Source organism: Cupressus sempervirens, chromosome 7 (assembly GCF_028749045.1).
Source record: "Cupressus sempervirens isolate cs-2001-9-10 chromosome 7, ASM2874904v1, whole genome shotgun sequence".
NCBI lineage: Eukaryota > Viridiplantae > Streptophyta > Pinopsida > Cupressales > Cupressaceae > Cupressus > Cupressus sempervirens.
In genome coordinates this window covers 574508805-574527297 of record NC_143124.1, presented here as the reverse complement: position 1 = coordinate 574527297, position 18493 = coordinate 574508805, and the positions used below count along the sequence as shown (strand labels likewise).

Below are 18493 nucleotides of genomic sequence, written 5' to 3'. Positions count from 1 at the left end.
GTTTCATGGATTCAAATATCAATCTCTTTCATGCATACGAAAACTACACAATGGCCTTTTGTGGGCTGATAAAACCAGAGAGATGGAATCGACTCCTCCAGCTAATAGATGATATGAGTCAGGTAGCAGTCAATAGGGCTTTAGGCAAAGGAATCTTCAACTATGAATACTCCTGGAGGACTAATAGTGACATAGTAGGGCTTTGGGTAGGTTGCTTGGCTAGGGCTGGAGTGGAAAAATGGGACATCATCAGACTCACCCATAATATTGTTGATCCCTGCTGGCTAGTTGGGCTGGAAATTGCAATTGCCAATATAGACGCTAGGCTCTGCATCCCCCTACCTGAGTACTACATGGAATTTGAAGTTGATAGTCTGGAAATGGGTAGGAGTCCAAGGTGTCCATGCTTGGTAATTAGGGATAATGTCAAGTTCTTCTGTGAATGGCCGAGAATGGAGTTGAGCATCAACTTCTTGTTAAGGTCGAGTGAAATTGTTGAAGACCCTGGTAGGGACTGGTTAATCGACTATCTGAGGGCATGCGATGCCTACATTCATCCGGATGTAGACTTTACTAACTTGGAGGAAGTGGAATTCTGTTTGCCCAATTATGACAAAGCCAGCAAGGGAAGAATGACATTCGAGTTCACTCCAAGATCAAAGGCCTCCTCTCTGCATGAAGTTGCGAAAATTATACTAGTTTATAAGAAATTATGATAATGATATGTAATGTGGGTCATTTTGTATGTTATATAGACCCAAAATTTTGGTCATTGCGCTCTATTAGTAGTATGGTTTCCTTCTGTAGATAACTCCATTGACTATACTAAAGGTTAAATAGTGCATGTCGAGCGAAATATAATGGTGTCCTCTTCTACTTTATCAATTGCATTTTGATATTGTATATATCGAACCTTAATATAAAGATAAAGTTATGTAGCTACAATCTTGCCTCATTCTCTAGTTTCGATTGCTATGTCTAGTTTGTTTCACTTGTTACAATGGAAAATTATAATCAGGGTTAATTGCTATTGTTTCTTTCTCTCGACTTGGCAGTAATCGATTTTCAATTTTAGAGCATTCACTTAAAACAGTTTATATGAAACACGTTTTCGGATTACCCCTCCTTTCGCCATGGCAATATATTCATATTGTCTCCTTCTCATCAGTTCAATATCGGTTTGCTCCCCCTATAAGCATCTTAATTCGTATTATTATTCTTAATTGGCACAATTCATTTTAATCTTCATAATTTGCATTAATGATGATTAGTAGTTACATGTCACATATTCATATTTTAAATAATCAGATTTCACTATCTTTTAAATAACAAGTTTTACAAAAAGGAAAAAAGCAACAAAAATAATTATTAAATGATTTTCAAATTTTATTTATAATTAAGTCCATAAATTTCTTATTCCTCTTAAAATCTCAAGGATTGGGTCCTCCTAGACTTGTATTTAGGAGTTGATGGATTTCTTTAGTCCTCTAACCCCTAACGCTTTGTTGGCTGTGGTGATATGAATACTGAGACTTGATAACCTTTTTCATTTGTATTTTCGAGTACCTATGAAAGATACAAATATTATTTTGAAATTTTAATATTGTAATTAACTGGGGTATGCCCCTTTTACTTATGTATAATATAAGACTTAAGTCTCGAACAAGACTGGAAGTTTTCTTTCCTCGTTCTTTCCTACCAGTGCCCGCCAAAACGGTGGATAGCTTGTACTTTTTATTTAATTAATAAAATTAATCATAACCTCGGCCGTTTACCAATTTTTTTTAAAAAAACAATATAATAATTATGTTTCATATGAATAAAATGTAGATTTAGAAATAGATTTGAAAGATGTCAAAGGTAGTAAGTAAAGATTTTAAAAATATTTTAAATGAAAAAATATTAAGATACGAATGCTTAAAGATTTTTTAAAATTATTTGAAGTACTATTTTTTAACATCTATTTATTTAATAATAAATAAATGAAAGAATATTGTTATTATTATTTTTGAAATTAAATTAGTAAAACCGAATGATATGATATTATTATAATAGATAAATCGTAATCTAATTTATTTATAAATTAATGATAAAATGACATGTGAATAATACTAATTAAAATAAAATTATATATAAATTGTAATAAAAATCACACAATTATTACATAAGAAATAAAGAAAAGTAAATTTAAAACAAAGAAAAAAATTATATGAGAAAAATGAAGTAAAAATAAAAGTACCAAATAGACTTATTATATTAGAATCAAATAAAGTAAATTTAAAATAAAGAAAATAATTACATTAAACCAAAAAAAAAAATCTAAAATAAAGTATAAAATAAAAGTATAAAACTTTCCATTATATCTATATTTAAATAAAAATAAGATTACAAACTTAACTTTTGAGAAAGACGAGCTCTAATATCTTATTTTTCATTTATTTACCAAAGACTCACAAAGAGTACCCAACTAAGATTATTTTGTGAAGAAACTCTAATCTAGGCGTATCTTTTTTATAAAGATGACCAAACACACTATGGTTTTCTTTCCTAATTATCATAAGTTCTACACTAATTTTAAATGCATTGATTTATGTAGGGCCTGAATTAGAGGTGGTGCCATTTTTAAGAAAGTGGCTAAGCACCAGCTGTTGACGGCCTATGATGACTGCACAGAACAGATAAGCGTTGACAGCTTCTGAGATTGTTAGTCTGGACCATCTATTTTTCATTGATTTGCCCAGTCTACAATAAATGCATTCATATCCTTATCATTTTTCTATTTTTATTTTTTATAAAAACATATAAATCCCAGCAAAATTGTTTTAGCCAATCAGAAATTAGTTTTAGACATATAATAATTTGATTTTTCTAATGTAACTTTTCAAACTTTAGAATTTGATGATTGATTATTTTTTTTTGAAAAATAGGCTAGGGGGTAAAACAACAACATTAGTTCCCTGCTTGGGACTAAAAATCTAAATAATTTTTTTTAATATTTCAAAAAATCTACCATTAATTGGGACACTCGCGGGGTGAACGGGTGTATTCCAAACAGGTTATGCATCTTTGTGATTGACAATACCTTGCAACACTAAGATCGCATTATATTTCAATAACCATGTTTACACCCCGAGCATTTATTTGGAAAACAGCTATTTGCAGCATATTCTTGATTCGACTCTGACTAGCCGAGAATAACGTCTAGGCAGCTTTATATATGACCCTTCAATACCATATGCATCATAGCGGCTGATCAAAGCTCGCAATTATTTCACTTTGGCAATAATAAACATACATCATTCGTAAATGAGGTTTATTCTAAAATAAACAATAATTGTGTTGAGGAAGATTTCAATTCGGTATTAGTTGGGTTTACAACAAAAACTTCACCATTACACCATATGCCTTTTGACATCTCTAACAATACATTCTAAAGTTGCAAACTGCAAATAAAATGAATCCTCTATTTTAAAAAAATAGAACGCGTGGCAAAAGCAGAATAGAAGACAGACAGGTATTAGGGCTGAGTCCCATGAAAGAGGACGACCTTAAAGATAGAGCGGGTGGCAAAAGCATAATAGAAGACATACAGGTATTAGGGCTGAGTCCCATGAAAGAGGACGACCTTAAAGATAGAGCGGGTAACTGCACGATACTTTTTGAATATTTAAAGGTGAAGGGTCCCATTAAGTTTTTAGTTTGTTTCATCATTAAAATTTTAGCTCTTAAATTTAAGAAAGTTAATGATGAGTGAAAAAAGTTTTTAAGATTTTAAATTTATGATGTCATTGATTTATTACTATCATTATTAAATTTGTATATGGATAAAAAATATTCCAAATTGGTGGAGCTATTTCTAACTCTCCCACATTTTCACCTGCTCAAATTGAGTGGGCCAAAAAATCAGAACTCCTAGTTTATAGGAAAAGGTTCAAAATAAACCTTAAAATTATCATAAAACCACCCACTGCACAAATATAGAGCCAAGGTCACTCCCATGGGACCCTTGCCTAATTCCTCTGCCTATCATTTTCTAAGGCAGTTTCCCGCCCAACCCGCATAGTATGGCAGAGGGCCCTATACTCTAATAAAGCCTAAGCCTGAGAAAAGTATCACCAATCACAAAACTTACTGTATAGACGAGCTTAAATACATATGCACCCATTCTAAAATAGTTTATTATAATAAATGAGAGCGTTGGGCAAAACCAGAATTAACAAAAGGCAGGCTCTCAGTTTCCTACTATTATTTTACTAGGAATACTCTGATATAGCTAGGCAACTACCAATCATTAAATTCCTGTAAACCCTTGCTTCATTCCACACCAGATCAACATTAGATGCCCCGGATTGTTGACCTTTAAAGCATTCCAAGATATAACAGTCACGACCATGCAAGATAAAGTTTAGGAAGGTTCATTCCAAAGCTGGAATTCGCAAAACATGCAAGTATATAAATGAACAAATGGAAAAATTATTGTGACAACTAGATTAATCCAATCAGAATCATTTCCAACTGATCAGTTTTCCACCATGGGATCTCATAGCAATTGCTCTGAAAATAATGTATTAATCATTAGTTGACATGCATCACCAATTAACATTGTCCATGGAACTTTCTACAACCTCGATTCTTTTTGTTCAAGTTCCCTTAGTAACTTCTCTCTCATTCGTACAATTTCCATTTCCTGTAATTCCATCTGCCTCTGCATAGGATAAGGAACACGATCAATAGAATACATTCACAGGTGTCATTTAAAGCATGCAATTTATAAAAGAGACGGTTAAACACAGTTCTTGAAACATTAGACAAGAGCCAGGGTTGAAATGGATTTACAAGAATCAAAAAGCACACTAGGTATTATATAATTTCTGAAAAGCAAAATAAAAAGCAATCCTGAAAATCCTACATATAACTTTTCAAGTTTCTTTTTTTCAATTTCTAACAGGGCTGCACCCAGCAACAAAAAGATGAACAACAACAAATAAATATTCTAGTCAAATAGTGCATCTGCATATCAGCTCAGTAATATGAATATCCTAAATATTCTTTCAAAGTTGGTACGATCATAGCTCACAAACAGTCCTTATGAAGTTGGTTATCACTATTCTTTTTGTACAAGATAAAGGTGGGGCATTTGATAAACTTGCTTTGGGATTCCTAGTAAAGTCATTACTATTTTCAAGTGTAAATTTGCAGATTGCAGAGTTTTCCCCAAGTTTTTGTTGAGTCGTGAGTTTTAACAAAAAATGGTGAACTGCTTGCCCTATGACCATAGTAGTTCAGCCTCATCAATGCAGTATAAAACAATTTAAAGTTAAACTGTTCCAAGTAAACACTAAATCACCCCTTTCAAGGGAGCCTTAAAGAAAAGTTTCTTCCTAGCTGGACTACCTTGAACCATGAACTTAAAACTACAATAAAAAATTTCTTAAATATTGATATTCCACCATGGGCATCAAGGGCCTAAGCTTGGGGAAGGTGAAGAATGGCAGGGGGCAATGTTGGGGGAAGGCGGAGGGGAGGCACTGATACACATGTACTTGAAAAACTACTAATAATTTATAAACAAGATGTATAAGAATTACATTTCAGATTAAATTTTGACAAATTAATAAAATAGTGAAATTTCAAAAATACTAAACAACAAAATTTTAAATACTTGAACACTAAATGGAATCTGAGAAATAAAAATGTCAAATTGGAGATTTCTATTATATCAAAAATATCATATAGATGATCAAAGTAACTAGCATGATATCAAAACAAAAACAAAATATTAAAATGTAGCGATGGGAGGCCCCTAATCATCCCCAAACTCCTCATCACTGGAACTACTGGATTCCTCATGGTTAAGCTCTGTCAAAATAACACCAACCAGCCTCGCATTTAAAATCATAGCACCCTCATCAATTTGTGCAAGCTCCTTTAGCTCTACATCCCATCATACCAACAAACTCTCTTTGTGCACAAGTTTGAGCCTTCAAAAGTTGGTGAAGCCTGAAAGCAAGTACCTTTTGGAGTGACATATGGATTGTCTTTCCCTCAATCCTCCTATGTAAGATTTGGAAAGAATATAATAGGTTAATCTTTCAAGGGGTGGAGAGAAGTGCAGACCAACTTATTGCTAGCATCGAAGAAAGGATAACAGTAGTTCTTAATGCTCATGCTCTGCTTAAAATGGTGGCATTCGCTAGCTGGGATGATGGACTAATGAAGCATTGGTTAGGCCCCAAAATTCCAAAACACTACTGTGACCCAACTCCCTACTCACTTTAAAAATGGCTGGATGCCAAATGGCTGTGCCCACCCAGTGAACTGATATTAGATTTTGACGGGCCTTCGAGAGGAAACCGAGGGAAGTCAGGCATAGGATCCATTGTAACAAATATGAAAGGGGAGCTGGTATGGAGCATCTCCAAGAAAGTCAGGGATGGCACACATAATGAGGCAGAGCTTGCTGCCATAGATACTGATCTCAACTTATGCATCTGCAAAGGTCTTGCGACTATTGGAATCAAGGGAGATTCTTAGGATGTCATCAATGCTATCAAACAGAATACCATTAATTCATGGCATGTACAAGGTTGGACTGGCAGGATTCAGAAGAAGTTAGAAAGAATTGAATTCTTTATCATTCACCCATATACAGGTAAGCCAATAAAGCTGCTCACTTCCTAACCAGTAGGCCATTGACAGCTAACACAAAAAAAAAGATCTCAAGCAAGATCTTGGCCTGTCCATTTGGATAGTATTGCGCTCCAGGAACAAGGCAACATGATCAACCCTGGAAACCTGCTCCCATACAAAATTGCTATGGGGTCACGACGGTCTGATGTGAACTTGCCTTAACAAGGCCACCTCAGGATATCGTGTCAGATCCTGTCTCCAACAGCTCCCTAAAGACTGCCTTGGCTGGGGTCTCCAGCACCTTTTTAAATCTTCTTGGAGATTGGCAAAATGTAAATGGTGAACTGTGTAGTTTTGGTATTGTGTGTTTGCGCTAAGGCGAGGATGGCAAGGGTGGAAGATGAAGTGGTGGTCCTGCAGGTGAAAAAGGAATCAGCTCTATCACCTCTTCATAGTCAGAGATGGTGACGATTGTGATGCAGTGCGGAAGGTGTTAAGTATCTCAGAATGGGAAATAGCCATGCCCATAAAGGAGCTATGCATGCCTGCTCTGTAATGTCCAGTTCTTTGTAATCACATGAGGAGCTTGGTTAACCTATTCTTCTCATCCCAGAAGACTAAGTGGTTCAACTAAAGAGCGTTTATAACCGGTGCTTGTCCTTTCACTTGGACATGTTATGAGTTTATATCCTTAGGCTACTTATCACTTATCAGTAGTTGCTGGGACAACAGCCACTGGTTTTCCAATGACACAACTCCTTGGAAGCTGAAGGTTGGATGAAAAGCCAATATTCCATGAGAGGTACACTCATTTTAAAAGGTTTTTGTTGTGTGTAATGGTGGAAGTTTTGTTCAAATAAGAAGCTATGATGCAGTTTGAAGTGTGAGCATAAACATCAAGCTGAAATGCCAATCTCTAGGGACATTCAAAATACACAAATTGATGTAGGGCAGAAGTATTAACTTGCTTGTATGTGTGTGGGCCAAGCTCAGAAATCTGAACCCAGCTAGATGTTGTAAGCGGAGAAATAACATCACGCAGCCATCCCTCTTTATATGTTTACAGTGGCTGCCTTAGCTGAGACTCAGCACGCATGTGAGTGGCATTTGCCACTGTGTGGAGTCACTTCTGAAGGTGCTTTAACTACAGCAAAGATCTTAAGGCAAACACTTTAATCTAGCAAATCTTGAATACTAGACGCTTTAGTTGCTTGGAATGATTGGACAACAGCGCTACAGATTATAGACAGTTTGATCATGGATTTCATTGCAAAAAGAGAATGAAACACATAAAGCGTCTGTGCAAACATTCTTTCTGAGTTAATGGATTTAAGGGCACAATATAAATACAGGTGAATTATGAGGTGTTTGATTTCCTCTATGCATGATTAATCTGTATCTTTGTATTCAGCAATCTTGTATTTTATATTAATGGTTACATCAAATGGAGATGTGTGGATGTGTGTGCGTTGTGATTTGAATAAATGTAAAAATGCATAACCGCTGTTCTGAAGCATTGCATGAATGGTAAGTGGTTGTTCATTTGTGGCCTTTCCTTTCTTTCAATCAAGTAATCAATTAGCCATAATCAGGCATTAGAGTGGAGTTTTTCGGGTTACAGGACAAGTGTTTTACAAAATTGCAGCCAGATAGTAAATACCGATTTCTGATAAAAAAACATGCAACCAAGTGTTTGCTCAAATGCACTTTCTTTCTTTTGGAGAAATTAGCTCAACCTTTGGAAATAATCGTTGTTGAATCAATAATACTCTTGTACATTGTCTTCATGAAGTGATTATCAAAATGCTTGTTCAGCAGTTAATGTTTGTAATGCAAGTTTGTAGCCTGAATTATTAAGGATTCTTACATGCTCCGTGAAAAATGTCATGCAGAACATGAGGAGATTCATGTACGGGGTATCCTTTGTTCACCACCTTGCTGCCCCTGAATATGAAGACTAAGAAAAAATGGATTCGATGCCCCTCTCAAACCCACGTCCAGCCTCATTGGCAGAATCTTTGATGCTGCCACTGTTGGCTAGAGGAGTAGGGCTGTGAATGTTCTTGAGCTCTACAGAGAAGGTATTGAGAAAAGGTATCAGAGCACATTTGAAAATTTCATTAACCACAACGGCGATCGTTTGTCTGCGACTCAGATCAAGAGAGCATTTTTCTTTAGGGAAGGGATTATGCATATCATGCATCAAAGTGCTGTAATTTCATTTTCATATCAATATATTAGAAGCTGCCCCCTCTAGCAGCACTTGGTGATCAATGTGTGTTTGTAGCAGCAAAAACTCTTTGGGAATAAATCAAACCACCAAAGAATTTTAAGTCAGGATCTAGTCACAAAAAATGGATATATATAGATATAAAGCAGCAAAATTGTCTTTGGGAATAGATCAATCAACCTAAGAAATTTAAGTCAGGATCTAATCACAACAAAATCAGACTTTCAAAAGAACAAAAACTTTTGTTTCGTAATTTTGAGGGCATTTTAAGTGCACAGTTGTACAGAGCAAATAAAAATGACAGTTTACCCCATCAATTTTGGTATACAGACTTTGTCATTAATGTTCATCAAAAGAGTGCAAGGCATAAAAACAAGGCTTGTATACAAGAAATTAAATTTTTACTTCAGACCCAATTGCACCTCTGTTTGAACTAAAGTGGCAATTGCACACATATAGAGACCTCAAAGAAAGCCTCAATATCTTTTGTTTTACATTATACTAGTGTATGAATGCTTCAGATTTCAATGATAGATTGTAGCTGTACGGTTGCACTCAAGTAGCATGTGACTTCGCTTACAAGAGATGCTATTAATTGATTTTTGGGATGGAGGATCAAAGGCTAGAACTGGATGTGAAGATAGGGTTGAAAATGAATGAAAGCCTTAAAAGTTGAGAGGCTACCAAATGACACCTTGTGAACCCCATAATTGGAAGGGATCTGATCCATGAGATTGTCTGGAAAAAGGGGGAGGGGTATGTTGAAGTTGATAGCTGTGATAAAGATCTTCATTCTCAGGAGTTCCATTGTGATGATGATGCTTGCTTTTGTTCTGCATTGAAGTGTCGTTCAGCTGGGACTTTCACTCATTTATGTTTCCGTCTACGTCTCTGCTGGGCCCAAGCTGTAGCAGTTCTATTATCTCCATGTTTTTTATTTTGATATTGTGTGATATTTATTCTATCTTCCTATCATGCTTGACTCATACCTGGCACCATGTGTATGGTGACATGGCACCGTGCATGGGTCAATGTTTATTCCGGCAGTTTTGAAGGTGAACATTTCATTTATGGAGCTCAACAATTCACCTTATGAAGGTGTCAGTTCTCACATTATTAGTTGCTGTGTGTGGTTAGTAACTGCCAGTGCTTGGTATTTGATGAACGACTCTTCAGTTTTGGAGGCAACAACTCCCTTCTTTATTTTCGTGATCAATACTTTGGCTAGGAGGTCTATGGCTTTACTGTGAATAGAGTTTTTTCGGCATTCTCTCTGCTCTGAAAAGTAAATGAGCCACATTGTATCGTGCAACTTTGGGTAGTTATAGTACTAAGTGTAGTAGTGCTGAATCTTAGATATATTTTGTATTACAATGTTGGTTTTGATCTGTATGTTATTATTGAATTGATTTTGTGAATCTTGGTGTTTATAATCAGTTTATACTTTTTGAGACTCAGATTTTTTAATAAAAGAAAGACAGGCGTATTAATTGACTGTTTTGTTGACTTCAATCATAAGCAAGAATCTCGTATCTATTTTTGAGAATTGAAAAAATGCATTATCTTTGAGGTGTTGGTGGGTTTTTCCCTTCAGGAGGGCGGTTTTCCCAGGATAAAGAATCGTGTCATCTGTGTGTACGCTTTTCTGGTTTTCCGCATATTGCATTTATATCATTCTAGTTCAAAGCATTAACATAGTACCAGAGCAGGTCTAAAGAAAAGATCCAGTACCAGAACTCTTAAACCTTGAGATATTCTATTTACAGTGAATATTCTTGGACCATTACAAGTTATTGACGGATCTTCTTGGTTCAGTTATGATCATTCAAGGTTGAGAATCGTTCATGTTTAAGGGAGGTATTCTTTAAGGAGATGTCCGTTGATATTCATCGCATGAGATAATATACATGCAGTGCCATGATCATTGTGTGAATGTTGAACTGTGATTATTTGTAATGATCTCTGCTAGTTCTGATGAAAGGGTTCTAGTCTAGACTTTAAGGTATTCTGTCAAACAGTTGACATGTGACCCTATACTTAAATTTTGATACTGCTGTAAGAAGTCCAACTCAAGAAAATGCAGTACTATTGCTATAGGAATTCACAAACAAGGTGGAAACTTAGAAAAATATAGTACTGAAATTAATCTATTGTCCAATAGCAGCAGCTCACATACAATATAATATCTATCACAATGAAAGAGTAATTTCTGAATGTATCCCAATGAACTCAATAATGTTTACATTACTACGTGAGGTTACGAGTGGTAAATAAAACTTGGCATAATCGTTGATGGCTGGAAGCTGTTTGTAAATACTGGCATAATCATTGATGACTAGGAGCATATACTGTTGTCTTGACCTGCACCTCAATGACTTCAGTCCCTGTACTGCCACTGCCCAGTCACTTCTACATTCACACCTGCTACTGGAAAGAGACTCAGTGTGACTTCCTTGGCCCATGATCTCTCTGCAACTAACAACGTAGTTACTGGAACCAATCTCACGAGCTGCTAACCCCACCTTCACTATGCTTCCCGTGGCTGTCGATATATGGCTGCTGGCTTAAAAGTGCCTTGCTATGGGTGACCCGACCTCCAGTACATCTGATCTGTAGACTTCTTGACCTACATCAACCTCTCCTTTGGCTGTGGGATGTCTGCTGTCTAAGCACAAAACTTCCAGAAAATGATCCTGTAGGTGCCGAGATTTTACACAGATTCAACCACCTGTAGCTCAATACATATATCAATTTGAATCCTCAATTCTGCAAATGCAATGCGAGTGCCAGGTTTGCGTCCAGCCTCACTAATTTCCTTAAGGGGTTTCGTCCTTGGGAAAAATCCAATCACATTTAAGCAACCTTTAGGATTTTATAAAATAACATATATTCATGGTGTCCAATCCCAATGTGAATGCCTTCCTTTATAACTTCGAAAAGAGGAGAGGTACGAACAATTTAGCAATGTGGGATAAAAGACTATTTCGTCTTTTAGTCACTTAAGTCATTTTGTCATAAAGTGACTTTATCACTTTATAATAACATCAAAATATTTAAATAAATCACTTAAGTCACTTGAACTTTAATATCTCTTGAAATACTTGTCTGATTGTCATGCCATCTGAAATAAGAATCTCTCCTCATAATTCCCCATGTGACCAAATACACTTTCTAAAAATAGAAAGGGTCTATCTCTATTACACTTGACTTACTATACATTGTCAGTATGGCAAATGGAGTCCAAAAGATACCAAACAAAGGCCAAATCCATAAATCCCTGAATGTCGGAGACGAATCAATCCTCAGAAAACCCTCTAACTATCCTTATTAGCCTACAAGGATCCAATATTAGGCTAATCCCTGAAATTCTGATGCTAGCAACAAATGGGGACATTACATTATTGTTCACTACTGTTAAAAGAGATAGCTATGTATTGATTTTTATGTGTGTGTGCGCCAAGAGCCTTCTTGAGTCAGATTAGTCAACAAAGAGATAAGTATTTTATGATTATATTTTTGAATATTGATGATGAATTTTTGTGTAGTTAATATTAATTCATGTTATAACACTAGGAATAGTGTATGATTTCAACCATAGATGGAAAACATGCTGAAAACTTGCCAAGCAAAAACTCGCCGAGTTTTTCCAAGAAAAATTCATAGCCCCCAGATGCTGAGTTTTTGCAAGAACTCACCGATTCCTTCGTGAGTTTTTAAAAATAACTGTGCCGCGTGCATGATATGGTTTTGATGCATAAAAACAACATTTTTTGATGTCAGCTTTCATTTGCAGCAGTTTGAGGTTTGTGTAGGAGAGTAAAAGGCTTACAAGCCCTTTTTACTGATTGCAAGCTATTGAAGATGGAGTTGAGTGGATTTCAACTGGTTTTGCAAGAAAAATCCCACTCCCAGGTAGGTTTACTGAGTTTGTTTTTATGCTTTTTAATTTTTTTTTTTTTTTTCGTTGTTGCTTGTAAATGAATCCAAATTCATTCCTAAATGGTTAAAAATGATTTTGAAACATTTCAAGTTTCAACACTAGCTTTGACAAATTTATTTGAATCCATTGTTGTTTTTTGAAAAATATATAGTTTTTTTTCAAAAAACAAAACCTAGCAATTTGTGTAGTTACTCATTATTGTTTAACATTGAATGATATATTAAAATATACAAACTAATAAATTATATTTCTAACTTTATTTAGTGTTTTAAATTTCTACATGTAGGGCAGCAATTAAGCATTAAATAAGCATGGCAAGTTCACAGAAGTGTGGCCACTAACACCATGCCCATCTCAATATATGGGCACCCGGCCTAAAAATGCAAAAGATAAGGCATGGAGGTATACCTATGAAGCTCTAGATAAGCCTGGAAAGATGATGTGCATAAAATGTGAAAAAGTAATTTTTGGAGGCATAAACCGCCTTAAATACCACCTTTGCAAGCATTGCAACATGTGATTCAAATTCTTGTGACAAAGTAACTGAAGAAATAAAAAGATCTATTACTACTTGCAGCTGGTGAAGAGGAAAAATTGAATAGAGAGGAGAAGATTAGCTAGGAGGGAGCCATAGCTGAAACTCAAAGTGCTCCTATTGATGTTGAAGAAGAAGCAACACTTCAGAACATAGTGGGCTCTCTTCGTGACCCGCGGATCTGCAAAGAGTGCATCTTTTACCGCTTTCGCTTCCTCTGTTAGAGTACCTAGCTCTTCACCACCATTAGCATCACGGATAGGCATATATTTTGTGCCCAAGAGCACACTTAGAGCACAACTATCATTGAAGGCCACTAGATGGAACAAGGAGGTGCATGAAAAATTGATATTACATGTGCAAATTTTTAATTTTTCAACAATATCCCAATGAGTAGCTAATAGTCCTTATTGGCTGAATTTGGTGACTGCAATGATAGTTTCCAAAAAAGGGTACAAAGCCCATTCTCGAGTTTCCAAAAAAGGGTACAAGGCCTATTCTTGCATGGATTTTAGAGGAAGTCTAGTAAATGATCTCAATCCACTTGAGTTCATTTTTATATTTTAATTGTTATTCCCTATTCATTAAATCAAAATTGTGCACTTAGACTTGATTTCACTTTGATTTTGTAGGTTGCTTGTCAATGTGGTTGATTGGGCAAGAGCAGCGGTGGAAGAACAAAAACGGGTGGAAGAAATATGGCTGCACCATTCCATCTGATGGGTGGACAGATGACAAGAATAGAAACATTATTTATTTTTTGGTTGCTTGCAAAGATGATGTAGCACTTTGAAAATCTATTGATGCCTCCAATAAGGAGAAAAATGCACGCACATTGACATTAATGTTAGAAATGTTGTCATGGAGGTGGGAGTAGAGAATGTGGTGCAAATCATCACAAATAATGCGGCAGCAGGTAATTTTAATTTTTTATGTTGCATATGAATAATGACTCTAATTCTATGATATTATTCAATTTAGCTTTGATGAAAAATGTGGAAAGTTGGAAACTAATTATTGAATTTTTACTAATATGCCTGATAGAATCCTCCAAGAGAGGCACCCCGCTCTTTTTTGGTCACCTTGTGCAACACATGTCCTTGACCTTCTTTTGGATGACATAGGAAAACTTGATTGTGTGACTCTTCAATTCAAAATTTGATGAGATCTTTCAATAAAGAGAAAGATTTGGTCAGACCCACTATGACAAGGTTTGCAACGGTTTTCTTGACGTTGCAAAGTATCATCAAAATAATGTCATTTGAAACAAAGGTTTTTGAGTCCAGAATGGCTTGTCACCTTACTCCAAGTCTGAAGGAGAGGTTGTGGCATGCATATTCTTTGACAGAAAAAATTTGGACAAGGCCACTGAGATTGCGAAAGTATAATTATTTTTTAATTATTCTTGATTCGGCTCTCATTATTGATTTGTAACTTACACTATGTTAGTAATTTCATTAATTAATCTTCTTGTAAACTAATTTGTATTTTTCAAATTTCAATGGTAGATGTTTGAGCCCCTCATCAAATTTTTGCACTTAGCTGATAGGGAACAAACCTCAATGGGATGTCTTTATCAAGCCGTGCACAGGGCCAAAGAGTCCCCAAAATTGGCAAAAACAATTGTCATCTCGGAAACCCATCCCACTGTCCCTTGTCATCCCCGTCTCGGAAACTCAGGGACACATAGCATATTTTCCATTTGATAAGTTATGTTTCCTTTTTTTTCATTGCTTTATAACTTATTAATATTTTATTTTGCAAATGCCTAGTGGTAAAGTTGGGGTGGCAATATCCTCAATCTAAAGCAATTTGCTCTCAGAATCTTGTGCCAGCCTTGTAGCTCATCCCATTGTGAGCACACTTGGAGCTTATTTGAGTCCATCCACAAAAAGAAGAGAAACAAATTGACTCAAAAAAGACTCAATGACCTTTTTGTATTTGCAATATAATCTTAAGATGCACATAAAAAAGGCGCAACATATAGTACCTGGTCCTCTTGATTTGGACAATATAGATAATTATTTTGATTGGACGGCACAAGAGTCGGGTCCATTGTTTTGAGAGGATGACGTCGCTGATTTCGAGAGGCAAGCCATGGAGGAGGAGGTAGTGGATTGGATTTCACATTGGATGACATTGAGGAGGACAATGAGAAGTTAGACAGGGGGTCATTACCAATGCTAGAGGCAAGAGGAGATACTTCTAGGATGGAGAGTGAGTCAACAAAGATACTAAGTAGGAGGCACAAGCTTCATAGTCACACCCAGTGCAAGGTTCCTCTTCTAGGACTAGACCCTCTCTCTTTTATGCTAGTAGAGTTGGGAAGAGGAAGATGTGATTGTAATGATGTATTTAATTCTAGTTTCACATTAACCATTTACTATTTTGCTTCCCGTCATCAGTGTTGCACATTTGAATGTGATTTTGTACCCACAATGCACTTTATATATATCTAAACTTTGCTTTTTTCTTTTGTGTTCTCATAATGAACTCATTGGATGCATCTTCTCATTGAATTTTGCAGAAAAAAAATGTATTTTTTCACCGTTGCATGGGGACGGGGGTACTTGGGGTACGGGTACGGGTACAGGGATAGCTATTTTTCATAAGAGGGAAGGGAGGTACTTGGGTATGTCAAACTTTATTTTTAATTATACTTTTATATTTATAGAAAATCAGAAATTATGAGTCATGACAATGGTTTTTCAAAACAAGAACAGTGATAAAGTTTGCAAATGTAATGTATTGTTTTCAGTTTCAGATTTGCTAAATGCTTGTAATAATAATAAATGATAAATGTTTAGATGCATAACAGAGAAGGCAGACTTTAAACATGATCAAGAAGATCAAAAATCATATGACAATGACATATTGCAAATGATAAACTTCTGACTTGAACAATGATAAAGTTTATTGTCAATCAATATTGTATCAATGTTTCAAACTGATTAGGTATTAATTAAGCTTGATAAACGACAAGCGGATACACAAACAAAAAACTGAATTTTTTAAAAAAAAATCAGAAATCTTAATCAAGGTCCTTAGCTATGATGCTCTCCATTAAGCACCCCGTACTTGGGATACATGTACCCAGTACTTGGGTACATGAATACAAGTGCCAGGGGATAGAAATGAATACAAGATGGATTGAGAAGCATCTAAACGATGAGAGATTACATGCAAAGTCAAGTAGGCTGTAGAAATAAATTGCTTGCAATTTTCATGAGACTAAATTGGTTGCACTTAACTTCATTAAAAAAGTTGGAACATAATCAAATTATCATTGTGATTAGTTTCTTCAAAGAGCAAGAAATGACATTCAAAGGGAGACTGTTTAGCTACAGACATAAGATTCAGAGAGAACTCGACTGGTACATGTGGAATGTCAAGATGTATGCAAAGGATTAGCAAGCTTGTGTAGCAGTGTCACTACAAAAGCTCTTTGTTGGACATACATTAGAGTCAAGTTCCTAGTATTGCGATAATCAAAGCTATGAGAATGCTGCCCTTGTTGGGAGGGAGTCTCAGCTGAGAGGAGGTCTTTGTATTCAGATGATATTTTATGTGCTTTAATGAGTTCTCTATGAGAGAAGTTTGAGGTGAAATCCCTTGTTGATGAGTTCTTCTTTGAGAGGGAGAAATTTGAGATGAAATCCCTTGTTAATGAGTTATTCTCAGAGAGAGAGAGAGAGAGAGATCAAATCCCTTGTTCATGAGTTCTCTAGGAGAGAAGCTCAAGGTGAAGTCCCTTGTTAATGCATTCTTCTCTACAAGAGAAGTTAGGCGAAAGCCCTCGTTCCACCCTCTAGCAATAGCCATGATGGATCCACCCTCTAGGAGTAGCCATGGTGGAAATTATGTGTGAGACTTCCTGACTTAGTTTTTAGTTTAACCCTCCGGGAGTAGCTATGGCGAATGTTGTTATGCTAAGATAGCAATTTTATATTGAGAAAATCTATGATGAGATTTTTGTTGACATTCCTTTTGGTTATAATTATGTGTTATTGTCATGTGATGACATATTGAAGATCTCTATCTTGCTAAGAGGGACTATTGAAGTTGATAGCTATAATAAAGATCTCTATACTAAGAGTTTCATTGTGACAATGATGCTTGTTTCTGTTCTGCGTTGAAGTGTTGTTCAGCTAGGACTTTCAATTATCTATGTTTCCACTACATTTGTGCTGGGCCCGAGCTGTAACAGTCTTATTATCTTTGTCTTTATTATTTTGTATTCCAATATTGGTTTTGATCTGGACATGATCATTGAGTCAATTCTTTGAATCTTGGTGTTTGTAATCAGTTGCTTCTTTTAGAGACTGAGAGAATTTTTGATAAAAGAAAGACAGGCTTGTTGATTGACTATTTTGTTGATTTCAAACATAAGCAAGAATCCTATATTTGTTTTGATAACTGAATAAAGGCGTCATCTTTTGGGTGTGGCTGGGTTTTCCTAGGATAAAGAATCCTGTCGTCTGTTCATATGCTTTTCTGGTTTTCTGTAGATTGCATTTATATTATTCTGGCTCAAAACATTAACAAGATAAGAACAAAAGGTTCTTTTGGTTAGACCAAAAAGAACAGAAATTTAGATCTATATTGAGAGTCGAGTGTTTTTTGGAGAAATAAATAGATAATATTGAGATTTTTGGATAAGTGGGAAGCACATGACAAATGTATGTGCAAAGTTCTTTTGAGGATATGTGTATTCTAAAAAATTGGACAAGATTTGTTTGATTGATCATGCTCTGATTGATGCAATGATTAATAAAATTAAATATTTCATTACTAGCTTTACTGTCGTAAGGATGTGAGAAGACAATGGAGGAATTCAATAAATACAATGTGCATAATAGGCTTATTTATTAATTGAATAAATAGCCCTGATATATTCAGTAAATGCTGGAAGAGAATTAAATGAATTAATTAAATAATTACAATTTAATTAATATTAATTGATAACTTGATAACTTTAGGCAGGAGGCTATAACACAACAGTAACTTGTGAGCCTCTTATGTGGGAGATCTTAGGTTCAAATTCACTCGAGTGTAACACACAAAAATAATTAATTGCAACAAATAGTAATAACTAATCAAGGCTTTTGCCGTTTCCCAATCAAAATAAATATTAATTGATAACTTGGGACAACTAAGT

At 35.5% G+C, this 18493-nt stretch overlaps 1 protein-coding gene across 2 annotated transcripts; it reads right to left on the bottom strand.

Moving 5' to 3' along the window:
- Positions 1–4270: 4270 nt before the first annotated feature.
- On the bottom strand, positions 4271–11770 carry LOC149548051 (uncharacterized). 2 transcript variants are annotated; one of them, XM_089792076.1, is made up of 2 exons: positions 11112–11770; positions 4271–4705 (listed from the first exon to the last, which is right to left on the bottom strand). In XM_089792076.1, exons 1-2 carry the CDS (start codon positions 11320–11322, stop codon positions 4641–4643), a joined length of 276 nt encoding a protein of 91 aa, XP_089648202.1. In that variant the 5' UTR covers positions 11323–11770; the 3' UTR covers positions 4271–4640. The 2 variants fall into 2 exon arrangements, with proteins under 2 accessions (XP_089648202.1, XP_089648201.1); XM_089792075.1 differs by having other exon boundaries at positions 11104–11769.
- Positions 11771–18493: the final 6723 nt, after the last annotated feature.